The sequence below is a fragment of the Lutjanus erythropterus genome, chromosome 3, assembly GCF_056507025.1.
Source record: "Lutjanus erythropterus isolate fLutEry1 chromosome 3, fLutEry1.hap2, whole genome shotgun sequence".
Classification (NCBI taxonomy): Eukaryota; Metazoa; Chordata; class Actinopteri; order Lutjaniformes; family Lutjanidae; genus Lutjanus; species Lutjanus erythropterus.
This window is the reverse complement of record NC_139319.1, coordinates 39,128,178-39,141,777: the sequence shown is the minus strand read 5'-3', so window position 1 is coordinate 39,141,777 and position 13,600 is coordinate 39,128,178. Positions and strand designations below refer to the sequence as shown.

The 13,600-nt window shown below is 39.4% G+C and overlaps 1 protein-coding gene across 6 annotated transcripts in view; it reads right to left on the bottom strand.

Moving 5' to 3' along the window:
* Positions 1-13,230, bottom strand: part of pnpla6 (patatin-like phospholipase domain containing 6) — a 50,225-nt gene extending 36,995 nt beyond the window's left edge. For 2 of the 6 annotated variants that reach the window (XM_084716132.1, XM_084716134.1), the window contains exons 1-5: positions 13,147-13,229; positions 5,857-5,945; positions 1,060-1,113; positions 212-299; positions 26-108 (exon numbers count right to left, since the gene is read on the bottom strand). In XM_084716132.1, coding sequence (XP_084572258.1) covers positions 26-108; positions 212-299; positions 1,060-1,113; positions 5,857-5,904 — 273 coding nt within the window. In that variant the 5' untranslated portion in view covers positions 5,905-5,945; positions 13,147-13,229. Of the gene's footprint in view, positions 1-25; positions 109-211; positions 300-1,059; positions 1,114-5,856; positions 5,946-13,001; positions 13,020-13,146 lie in introns of those variants that run through there. The other 4 variants (XM_084716130.1, XM_084716133.1, XM_084716135.1 and 1 more) reach the window with 4 other exon arrangements.
* Positions 13,231-13,600: the final 370 nt, after the last annotated feature.

Genomic DNA, 13,600 nt, shown 5'->3' with positions numbered 1-13,600 from the left:
AATTTTCTGTCAGCCACACACTCACTTTACGCATGATCTTTCGCCCGTAGAACATGACTTTGTCCCTCTTGCGGAAGCGGTATTTGGGTGCCTCCTGAGCTTCTAAGTCTGTGAAATACAGCAAATGACAAATTACCGCAAAAATAAATTCAAGATCTCATTTTTATGTGCTCAGTGCATTGATGAGATGAGGGTTTCAGCAGTTACTGACTTCGAAGCTGGATCCTCCGTAAGATGAAGAAGATGAGGATGGCAATGAGGACTATGGCGATGCCCGCGCCAATCACCATCCCCACCATCTGAAGAGAAAACAACAAAAAGAGGAAGAGAATTGGTGTGTGTACAGGGTCAAAGATTGCATAGTGATAAAATGTACTGGTTCACACTGGCTGCAACAATAAAATTATATTTACTTGGATGTTTTATTGTCCAGGTCACCAACAGTGGGTCACCAAATTATTGTTTAATAATTTTTTGATTTTTTTTTTTAATCTCAAACATGAAAATGTCTGAAAATACACATTATCATGAAACCAACATATTATCAACAAAAAAAAAGACACTCAATGGATCATTTTTAGGGACACACAATAAATATTGGGGTTGCTTGGCCGATGTTGGGTTATCCGTCTTTGTTAACTACATCTGTGCCTTTCTTACCCTCACATTATGTGGACTTCTTTTTACAATACAAACATGTGAAATTATCATATCGTTATCAGCTCTGACACAAACCTCACCTCACCCTCCATCTCATAAACCACTGAGGAAAGTGCTGAGCGTGAGGCTAACGCACCTAACATTAGCCATGCTACAATTGCCACTCACTTAGCAGCTACGTGTTACGCACAAACAGGAGAGGATCCAAAAAATATCCATTGTGATATTTGTAGCGGGGGGGGTCCCTGCTTCATCTTTCTGTCAGCTAAGGCACCCATGGCCTGAGAGTACTTCATTATTTCACCTACAAGCTTGTGCTTTCTAAACATTATTGAGCTAAGTTTCAATTTATTGAATGAATGCAATGGGAAAAGGACAATGTGTCTCACTGAAACTCACCATGCTCGTCTGTAGTTCCTCCTCCACAAAGTTCTTAATGTTATCAAGCCCGTCCTAAAATAACAGAAAGACATACACATTACTAATTCAAACAAACAGCTCTACGGGCCTCTAAAGGAAGCATGTTAGTCGTTTAGTGGTGTGCCTGATGGCTGCTACCTCTCTACAGTATATTAAGACTGAAACACTATGTGAGTCAGGGCCTGAAGGCTTCAATTCCACTGAACTGTAATGGAATGTGGGAATAAGGGATTTGCCTCGGGGGCAGGAATGTCTGGCTGCCAGTGCCAGGGAAAACGAGAGGAGAAGGGGATGAAGATCTAACATCTTATCTGAACTTCTCCACGCTTGTGCCCAAACAAGTGTAATGATGCCAAGCCTTTACTTTTCACTTTTTTTTTTATCCCAGAGCACCACTCAGTGGGTCCTCGCTCTGCTCCGTGTACAGACTGAGGAGCCACGATGTGAAAATGTTGGGTTTATAGGTGACAAACTGGCACATGGGGCTGGATGGTGCGATACAGCCTAGATTAGGGATGTTTATGATCACTCATTCATTGATTAATCGCTGTTAAGAATTTAACTGTTTAAAAATGTATTAACTAGCAATGGCAGTAATTGTGCCTCATTTGATATTTGTTTTGTCTCGCGAAGACATTTGTGGAATAAGAAAAATTCAACTTAAACTTAAAATGAGAAAAAAACATGAGCTGTGTATCTTATAAATTATCAGTGATTAAGCAATTATTAGCATTTTCAAATATCAGTTAAGGAAAATGCACAAAATTTGCAACCCCAGTCCATAAACATAAATTTATTTCCATAAACTTACTTATCTAAACAAAACTTTGACTACAGATACTGTGACCTGGCATTACAGTATACCTGAGTATTAAGAAATCCTGATGGTATGATTTTCAATGCTGTAATAAATAGAGATGCTCTTCTTTTAATTGAACTGATACCGAGATGCTGTTAAGAGCTGATGTATTGTAGTGTGCAGCATGCACCACCAGAGGTCAGTCTCTCTACTGGTGGACAAGGCAGCACAGCTGAGCTGAGAAACATGGCGCCTGAGGTATTAAGTTACAGGACTAACTAGTAAAAAAAGGAGTATTTTGGATTTAGTCCCAGTGATTAAGGTAAGCCAGCAGACTACTGACTGGTAAGAGTAGTGTACAGAAGTGAGTATGTAACTTTAACAAGCATCAGAGAGGGACAGTGGCGGACAAATTACTGTATATGGTGGCAAGTAGTAACGGTGAACAGGGCAGGCACTGCCTATCAGGCGATTGGATGAAACAGCTAACTTCAACCAATCAGCTCAAACTTTGCTGAAGCCAGTCGGGAGAACAGCAAAAAAATATTTTTCGTGGAGATAAGCATTCAGTGTCGTTCTTTGCTCTTCTTTCAATGAAGAAATACTCCAGTTCTGATATAACTGATGTTACTGCAGTATCTACCCTAACCTCTTCAGGAGCTGCCATTGTTTGTTATAGACAAGTCACTTCCATAGACACTTCTCACTGTTGTCACAACTACAACCAACTACACCCTAGCTGTCATTAGTCCCACCTAGGACACTGACTGGCTGCACCACTTTTGGTGCAGACACAAACAGATAACTTGAAGCCTGGCAAGATGGATTCTCTCGTGATCTTGTGAGTCCAGTTGCCCCACAAAGATTGTGTGCTGAGTGAAGGAAAAGGTGAGCAGTGAAGTTCTTGGTCTGGCATTAAATGTACAGTTGAGTTTGACAGAGAATAAAGGTAGCAGCTTCTCAAACCCAAAGCAAAGCTCCTGAGTGTGTGTTGTTTCCCGACTGCAGGAATAGCACTGCTATGCCAATCAGTTCTCCCTACAGTGTGGGAATACTACAGTTTAGCAGAGGACAGTTGAATTGAACTGTTTTACACATATATCACCAGTAGATACCACCCAAGTCTTGCTGTAAACATGATAAACTTGTTCGTTTTGCAACAATAGATCAAGAGAATGCAGATAATACTAAATTGAATTTATTCGTGGGACAGACAAGAACAGATGGTCAGAAAAAAAATGCTATCAGGCTCTGAGTGGTCCTGCAGGTCATTCTATAAGATAACCTGTGCCGAATATCAGGCCCAGAACTCCCCAATTCCTAACTTATTACACCAGAGGTTGGGGCAGTCCAGTCTGGCTTTGAATAGGCAATAATATGGCCTCCTGATGCTGTGAGGGGATGTAAGATTTTCTACACACAGACGGGGCCCATAGGCCCATAACAAGATGTAATGAAAACTGATGGGGCTGGTGGACTTTGGGCAAGGTAGAGGGAAACAAAGAGCAACAAAGCATGAAAGAATCCCAGAGAGAAAAGACAAGAGGAACGAACAAAAACAAGGAGGACACTTCTTATTTCTAATCATGTACACTGTCTTCCAAAAACAAGTAAAATATACTCATAGAAAATAGATGTTTTTCCTTTTGACTTGATTAAAGAGACTTTAATCACTTAAGTTCAGCAACTAATCAGTTATTTAGTCATCAAAGCAAGACTGTCAGTGCAGGGGGAGGGAATGGAAAGATCCTGTGGCCAAGATAAGCTTGTTTGTTGTACTGTGGGTGTGTATGTGTGTGAGTGGGTAGCGAGCCATCAGATGCAGTCTCGTAAGAGCAAGAGTAATACGTTTTTAGTGTTCTGGCTGACAGCCAATGAGAGCACATGTCTGTTATCAGTGGTTATTGATTAGTGTGAGAGGAGCTGAGGGTTATTTGGCAGTAAAAAGCCTAAGCTGGACACTGGGGATACTGACAGCGGGCCTGACAGATGGGTTAGTGCATAGGCAGCATGTGCACACAGAGAGGTATTTTAGCTGGAGGCTTCAAGTAGGCGCAATGGAGTTTCAATATCATGCTGTAAGTGTGAAAAGTGTACGTGTGTGTGCAATTTACAGTGTTAAGGTGACCGATTCAATAAATCGACAAACTGAAAATGTAACTAAAAAAATGCAGTTTGCACAATGCTAGAAGGCTAAGTGTCATAAACAATGTTTCACATGCTGCTGTTCACGTGAGGACACTGTCATATTTCTTCACATGACAGAGTAAATGATTGCGTAAGACATCAGAGAAACATTTAATACAGTGCATGTCTAGCTTTAACATTTTTTTTAGGTGCCTCCTTAGACTACTTATTTAGACAAACTCTTTCTTGTGTCAAGTTGTGCTACTCAAACCAAACCTGATGTGTCTGGACAATGTAATGGGGCTTGGGGTCAAGTTCAAGATGATTTGTTGTGCACAGCTTTGGGCTTATGGTCTGGGTTTGGTTAAATTAATTTCAAAATAAAAGAAGCAATGTTTCGCCGGGAAAAAAAACACAGAGACAGAGCATAGCCTGTGCGCTGCATTAAATAATCAAGGTAACAGTCCATACTAGAGACAAATAATGCAAAAACGTTATTTTAAAGGGAAGCTCAAAATCCCCACTTACTTGTGGACGGCTGCTTCATTGTGGGAACATTATGACTTGTGATTGTGGCAGTTTGAACGGTCATCATGTTAAGCTGGGAAACACCAGCCACATTCATCTGACCAATGTTGGGAAACGGTCATGTTTAGTTCAATGCTAGTAACGGTTTGCTATTACAGATTGTTATCGTGTTCTGTGCTGCTAGTTGACTACAATGTGTGCAGTGTAAATATGTAACCTAAGATTATTTTCTCATTAACTAATATGAAATAGCAGGGCACAGTTTTGTCCTGGTGTAGGGTCACTATGGCTGGTCAGAGTGACTGTCTGTGTGTCTGAAGCAGGCCTTTTTCCTTTCCTTTAAAGGGATGAAATTTGGCAGAAAAAATTAGGTTGTGTACCAAAAATTGTGCCATAGTGACACCAGTTCCTATATGACTGGTACCTTACGGTGCCTCAGTCTGTGCTGTCAATTGAAATAGGCACTGGTACTGTTTCTAAAGTATCGTTTTAGGCCCGGTGTCAGAAAAAAAACAAATGATACCCAACCTGATTTTGTGTCTTTACTAACTTCTGAGGTACATCCCTGTTGCAGAGCTGCATTTGCTGTACTTGTAGACAAGTTTTATTGCTTTATTTTAGTTTTTTTGACATTATGCAAATAAATACAGTGAAAAAAACACCTCTGCGAGGTTGCCTGGTCTGTGTTTTTTCAAAGGAATGGGGCTACTTTTGAGGAATTTTTTGTCCGCTGGTTCACTGGATCGATTTTGCATGCAAATTACTATAAATACTATAAATACTCATCCATATTTGAAATGAAATCTTTTATTTATACTACCAAACTGACTCCATATCAGCACATACACATGCACACCTGGCACAAGTCCCACACATGAGCACATAAACACACAAATATGATGTGCCTATACTTTCCATGTGCCAGCACCAGTTTTATTGGCCATTGGGCTGTTTTTTGTTTTTTTGTTTTTTTGCAATTGGGCTGGTTTTGTCCCACAGACCTGACAACCCTGAGCCTCGGAGTTGTCTCCTTGGACCTCTTGGACCTCTAGCCCAGACGAGTCACATTTTTCCATAAACATACTTATCTAAACAAAACTCTAACAACATATACTGTTGCTAGGCTTGGGCGGTGTACCCTGGCATTTAAGTATACCAGGATATTGAGAATTCCTGCTGGTATGATTTTCAATACCGTCATAAATAGAGACACTCCTCTTTTTTATTAAATTGATACCGAGATGCTCTATAGAGTTGATGTATTGTAGTGTGCAGCCACCAGAGGTTAGCATAATACAAATAAATACAGTGAACACACCAACCTCTGGGCTGTCTCCTTGGACCTCTTGTTCCGAGGCACTCTGTCCCATTGTAACCCTGTTTCTTCATAGGGATGGTCCATCAACGGCCACTAAAACAAAGACAGACATACATACTCAACAACTGTCACTTTGCCAAGTCACAGCAGAAAAACCACACATGTGAATATGAAAATCAGTGATGTCTGAATTCCATTTAGCCGCTCCTGATGTACATGCTTTCTGTTACATTGCTGTGCCTTACAGAGACAGCTGAATAGAATGGATAATGTTACAAGGATGAAACGATAATCAGTTTCACCATAAACCACAATAAATTTCTTGACACTCAATATTACCTGTGATTTTCCTACTATGACGATTTCAAAAGTCTGCTGTGAAAACTGTTTATCAAAGGGGTAAACACGTCTCTTTCCTGATGTTTCAGTTGCAGCCATGGAAAGATGCCACCTTACTTGCAGGAACTTGACGTCCTCAGACAACCACTCACACCTCAACACTCAGCAGAGTTTCATTGTGGCTGCCGCCTGTAACGTCTGGCTATCAAGGCTTTTCTCATTTCCTGTGATATACAAATTACCTCCCTGCAGCTGTCACTCTTATCAAGAAAATGTCTTATTGTTACTATAGACACACATGGTGCGGCTAAAGAATATGAAGCTGTTAGCATGTAGCCTTGTCTCAGGGCAAAGGGTTTGAAAGTCCCTGTTTGAATTCTTAACAGTCAGGTTGTAACAAACAACCATACTTAATCTGTCCTTAAAATCACTGAGTACTAGAGTCAGAGACAAATCAAATTATTGCAGCACACTGCAGAGGACATTAGGCCAGGCTTTTTCTCTCTCAAACACACACGAACAAACACACACACACACACACACACACACACACACACACACACACACACACACACAGCAGGCTATCTAGATAACAGATAAAACCTATCCAGATGGTAACCCCTTCCCTTCTTTTTATCCATCCATCCCTCTCTATTCGCCACCCTGTGAGATGATCTTCTTACTGTCCCAATTCCTTGTTACCACTTCTGCTGAGGATTTAGAGAGAACATTGAATGCAGCAACAAAAATTAAATGTTTGTGGGTTTTGTTTTTCACACAAATTTTTTCATTGATTGTGGTACTGATGCAGAGGTTTTCGCCAACATACAAGTTGATGTCTTTGTGAGGAGGGCTATAGAGAACCAGTGGCCATATTACAAGAACTACCTTTCTTAAATCTTGAGTGAAGAAAGTTGAGTTAAGAAGAGTCTAAGATAAGATTTTTACCAATTTGGAATTACATAAGCAAACCCTAACTAACTGTAGGAATCCTACCTTATTTTCACCCTCCAACATCAATTATCAACACTAATGTCTCAGGAGATAACAGAAAGACAGTGGGCTCAGACAGAAGACAGTCTCCATTGTATCCAGCATCCATTGTTTGAAAGCAATAAAAGAGCTGCTACATGAATTCATCAAGTTAACTAATACAACCATTAGCTACTGTTACCTCAAACCACGACATGGAGAGGCCGTGCAATGAACAGCAGCCACAGCTTTTCTTTTTTTTTTAAAGAAAAAAAATGGAACTCAAACAATTCTATGGCAACTCATAGGGGACACACTGCATCAAATACAGAGGGCTTTGAAATCACAGTGTTACAATGGTAGAGGGCTCAGTGGTCGATGACTGTCACCCATTGTGAGGTCCCACCCTAACTGTTACCTAACAATACTGCTAGCTACTGTTAATCTGCACTACCTTTAGCTACTGCTAGAAAACAGTTAGCGAACACTACTGTTGGTGAACAAAACCATTAGCTTCTATTAGCAAACACTCCCATTAGCTACTGTTTTCTAGTTAGTAAGTTAGTTACTGCTACAGGTGAAAGTAAAAGTTATAATGGCATAACAGTTATTATTAAAGTTAATGAGTGTTTATTTAAGGTTTGAGGAAGTTAGGATTCTTGTGTAATACACCTTCAGAACTGCTTCCCCCTCCATCACGCCCTAACCTTAATGACCGTGGTTACCAAACAGTTAAGATAGGATCTGCAAAAAAAAAAAAGTAGGTTTCTGTAATACTTTTTTTGAGAGTACTTGCACTGCCTGTCCCTTTGAAACTGCTGCATTAATAGAACATATGTTTGGTTTTCTTTAATTTACTGCACATCCACAACCATTCATGTAAACACTACCCCTGCAAAGAAACAGATACTTCTACATACTCTTAATATTTTACCTACCCAAGTTTCCCCTTTTCACAGCCATATAACCATGCATTTTTATTGGTAGTTGCCCAGTACAACCAGAATCCTCTGACACTGGTCACTGAGCTACTGCACTGAAGCAATAATTCCTAAAGTTCATCCAGGCCGGCTACATACCACCTCCCTGCCCACATCTGCCAGTACAGACTGATTCAGCTGACACAGGCGTATGTGCAGTAACTGGGACAGGACAACAAGCTTCATTCACTGTCTACGGACAAATAAACAGCTATGCTAGCTTAGCACGACGAGGTCCACAGATTTCCCACTCCTACTGTGACGACTCCGGCAGAAAGTGAGGCTGGAGTGAAAACAAGCTGGCTAACAACACGGACTCCATGTCTGCTGAGGGCATACAAAGTAGGCTACAGCACTTGCATGAAGAAGCCTTTAAGCAAACAAGCATCTCATTGGCTAAAAGCCAAATCTCGAAGGACACTAGAGAAAAGGCATTACCATAGCTATAGAATAGACTACAAATAGACCTCTTGTTCTGTGTCCCAAGTGTTTATCTCAGTGATTTTAATGTATATTAATATTGATAGATAGAACCAATTGCCCTTAAGTCAATACACTGTGATGCAAATACTCTGCTAATAAAAAACTAACAAAAACAAAAACAAAAACTTTTTATCTTTTTATTTTTTATAATTGATGAATCTGTTCAATCATTTTTAAAGCAAAAAAAAAAAAAAAAATCTGGCTCCACCTTCTTCAATAATTGGCATATGAATTGATAATGAAAATAATAATCTGTATCTGCACTATAACGTATGATTCCTGGGCTCAATAATAAAGATTGCCAGCTTGCCCTGGGCAAGCAATGTGTCAAGTAAATCTAGTGGCTCACTTGCCCAACCAAACGAGGTAACAAAGACTTCAGCTATTAAATAATTTTGATAATTGATTAATGGTTTTTTCCACTTTTGCTCATTTATTATTATTTTAAACTGAATATCATTGGGTTTTAGACTAAAAACCTGGACTCTGAGAAACTGGAATGGACATTTGTCACTATTTTCTGACATTTTATGGACACTGTAGCTCTGAATTAAACATGGCAATCAACTTTAGTCTTTATTATTGATTAATTGATTAATTGACTAATCATTTCAGCTATAATCTGAGGTTTGATTGTTTGTAACAATGACTATGTTCTGTGCTGATACTGACATCTAAAATTCACAAAGCCCATTTGCCAGTGATGCAAGCAACGTTCCAATATTGTCCAGCCTTCATATAAAGCGTCAACAGAGGCTGCCATCAGCTGCGTCTGTCGTCTGATGTATTTCCTGCTTAATCTATAACATCAGTGGCTGGGAGAGGGTGGCTACACTGCTGCATGGATGAAATTCAATCAGTGAAGGGTTGAGGATGTGGTGTTGCGTTACGTGAAGTAACCCCGTGAGTCACAAACAAACCACAGAACAGGATGCTGGTCTGAGGGACAGAGAGTTTCAAGGCCATAATCTCTCAAATTAGAATTTTCAGCATATACATTGACTACTTATGTTCAGCAGCGAATCATAACATTAAAATACTGTATGTGTTTACTAAAACTACATTTAATACTCCAATATTTGTATTTATTCCAATGTAATAAGAGGGATTTCATTGTAAACAGAAACTGTGGCAGGGCTCAACGATAAGACTTGTTGGGTAAGAAAATCTGGCTGATTTTTTTTTTTTTTTTACTTTTAACATATTCTGATAATTGATTAATCTTTAAGGTAACTGTTCATGCAGAATGGCAGACAATACTGTTTTAAGCCTCTCAAATATGGAGATTCCACGCTCTTCTTCATTTCTTAACATATTAAACTTAACATCTTTAGGTTTTAGACTTTTAAAGACATCACCTTGGACTTTGAGAAACTGGGATGCACATTTTTCACGTCATGTCCTTGGGCGGCAATTAATGAAAATTTTTATAGTCGATCAATCTGTTGTTTATTCTCAATTAACTGATTAATAGTTGTTTGTTTTAAATGTCAGAAAACTTTGAAAAATATCTTGTTTTACTCAAAACCCAAAAATATTCAGTTTTGTGTCATAGAGGAGTAAAGAAACTCACATTTATGAAGCTGGAATCAAAGATTTTTTACTTTTTTTTTCTTGCTCAAACCAATTAATCGATTATCAAAATTGTTGGCAATTAATTTAATAATCTATTTATGATTGATTAATTGTTGCAGCTCTACTATGTTCTGACATTTTATAGATAATGCAGCCCTAGATTAAACATGACAATTAACTTTAGTCTTTGCTGCCATTTTATAACCACTAATACATAAAACAATTAGTACAGGGGAAAGTAAAAATTGACTTTGGGCAAGTAGATTTCTGACTGAAAATTGAAATTTAAGCAATCTCATAATGCTGCACGCAAATGATTAAGGATGGAATTTGTGTCAGTCTTTCAGAGTGGGAAATCATCAGCAGCCAAATATTAGCTACTTTCAGCCGCAGTTGGATTTTTCATTTGAACTTTTCATTTATTCTTTTTTTTGTTGTGGTTACTTGTTTTCTGGGAGGTAGCCAGTGTCATAATTTGCAAATACTTCCCTACTCTGCTTGGTCAAAAACTGAGAATAGCTTGTGGATTTGGGGATATGACTGTAACTTTTGTCCCATTTGTTGTACAACATTTCTTACTCTGTGTCGCATGCAGTGGCCTCTGTAACAACATTGTCATCATTCTGATTAAGAAAGGTACCCTAAACGTGTTGCAACAGATGAGGTTTTGCTTCACATTGTCTCTACATAGCCTTGTGTGTGGTAATAAGACTGTAGGAAAAGCACAGGCCTGCAGTATCCCCGAGGGATGAGACAGTAGTCAACCTCTAGCCTCCTAGCAGTGCCTCCCTCCATGCTGGCCTACTCCCATTGTTCTCTGTCAACAATGACGCTAGTGTTTGTTGACTCCACTGTCCAGGAGCAGACCTAGGCCGACAAATAACACAACCACCTCTGTATTCACCTAACACAATACACACTACAGACCATGAGATTCACAATAACAAGCCTGTAGGATTATGAGGCCTTAGGATGTGATTGAGCCCATCATTTCCATGATGCATGCAATTGGAATGTAGTTAACTATATGTGGTTTAATTGCTAGTTTAAGTACAATTACAGTAGCTGGGTGGTTGTTTAACTACGTTCAAATCTTAGTAGCTTTTTCAGTTGTTAAGTATTTTTGTCATTTATTTTAGGTAGTTACTAACAAACTGGCACAGTGCCACAGCTTATTAGCCTCCTCTGTCATTTAATACCAATCACCTGCTATTTTGTTCATGTGGAGCTTTTAACTAGTTATGAAAGAGTCTTAATTTAATAATGATATCTCAATATGACCTATATGAGCAAATGAGACCATCAACAAGAAGAACAGCTATTTCTTTACAATCACTTTGCCTGTTACTGGGTCGGGTTCTCTGTAAAAAACAGATTAAATGAGCCTGTGTTTCCAGTTTCCCTGACAAAGCTACAGAGAGTATTATGGTGGCTAGTTAGAGAGCAGAAGAAAGAAAAAAAACTATTTTCTTCAAATATTTTTATTTTAGACATAACATTTTGTGGTTATGGCAGAGAAAATACAACCACTTTTGTCTACAGGGGCCATCAAAAATAAACACAATGTTAAAGTTCCTTTTAGTAGCTTTAAAATCACCTTTCATTCTCAACAAAGATGTGCGATTGAATACTATGAATTTCAGCCTTCTCCTGATGCCACTGCAACAACAGTTGCCTATAATCTCCTGGTCCTGAACACTGCAAAAAAGTAAATACAGACAGAGTGCAAGGTCTCTGCAGATACAGTCACCACTACACACTACTAGTCGATCATAATATTATGTTTATATGCGTCTATATGTTGTCTTTAAAAAAAATATTGCATATTATACCTTTAAATTACAGTGGAAGATGATAACTGAATACCTACAAAGCAACATTAATGTGCTACAAAAACCTGCACCAACTAGCTTGGACACAAGCTGGTCGGTCACCTTTGACTTCGGAAGTCATGTCAACTTGTTCAATTTCACTGTCACAGTATACCTTCAGAGAAACACGTCGTCAAAGTTTGAGCAAATTGGGAGCTGATAAGGCAATAAATAACATAACATAAGCTCTAATACAAACAACAGTACATTACTGACCAAGGTGAACTCAGCGGACGACCTCAGCTCATATTTCCCTCTAGCCAAAATAGTTTTGCATCATTTGCACCCACAGAGGTGTTGCCTTACTGACCTCTCGTAAATCCCTTGTCAGGATTGTTTAGTTGTGTTGTAAACACACCAAGCCGGTGAGGAAACATTTAACAGGAGACTTAAAATGTGGCATTTCCTTTCAATAAACCTGAAGCTCGGACAAAATGTGGCTAATACACACCAGCAGAGGGTGTTTTGACGCAGTGGTGGACCGTTAGCTAGCTAACAGTCATATGAAGCCTATAGGTGATTGTGGCTAAATAGATACAGTCAGGCCTTATTGTTTATGTCCAGACGAGTGTAAAATGACCGCTTTCCACTTGGAGAAACATTAAGCATTTAGGGTTATATTGCCATTATCCTGTGGATAAATTTGTAGTGTGAAAATAGCGGACTCAAACGTCTTTCTACCATCCAGGGCAGAGGGCACCTGGCTGACTATCCCATCCATAACGTAATCTCTTGTGGCTAACGCTATCATGCTGCTAGCTATCGATGCTACTGATGGCGATCCACTGTGCTCATCATAAGGGATGGGGAGACAAAACGCCTAAAAATCACCACAAATGGTCAAACAAAAGGGGTCTCTGTTGCTTTTGGCTTTCCCTTTTTGACCTCCGCAGGAGAAATCTGACTGAGCCCTCCCGTTATTGACTCACTTGATCGGATAGCTCCTGTTTTCATCACTGGTTTCTCGCCAACGCCGGAGAGAAACTCCCAGTAAATCACACCACCGTGAGCTAAAACTTATCTTAAAGAAAACATGTCATTTAATTACATATAGTTATTAAAGAAGGCATTTACCTGAGCTGATGGACTCCCGTCAATCGCCACTGACTGTCAAATAACACACAACGGAAACCAGCTTCATGAATCCCCTCCTGTTTTACTTCCCCCGGAACTCTGGCCAATCAACAACTGAGCCGCTGTAAGGCTGGACCAATCAAAATGCAAGAATGGGGCGAAGGCCCGATATCCCACCCCCGCTATGTAAATAATTTGTAGGTGTCCAATGATTATTAAAGGACAAAACCTCCCGATCCACGACTGGATAATATTAGGAGTGATTGACATATTGCGCTTAGACATGAACACGCAGGACAAGTTCTTAAGTTTTTTCTCATCCAAGGACAGAAAATATATCGGGGACCCCTCATGCGTGTCCCTTGAAATAATTTAACGTAGACTATTTTTTAGACTTCTACTTAGTTATGTGAAAGAGCAGCATCAGAGAAATGTATTGGAGAGATATTAGACA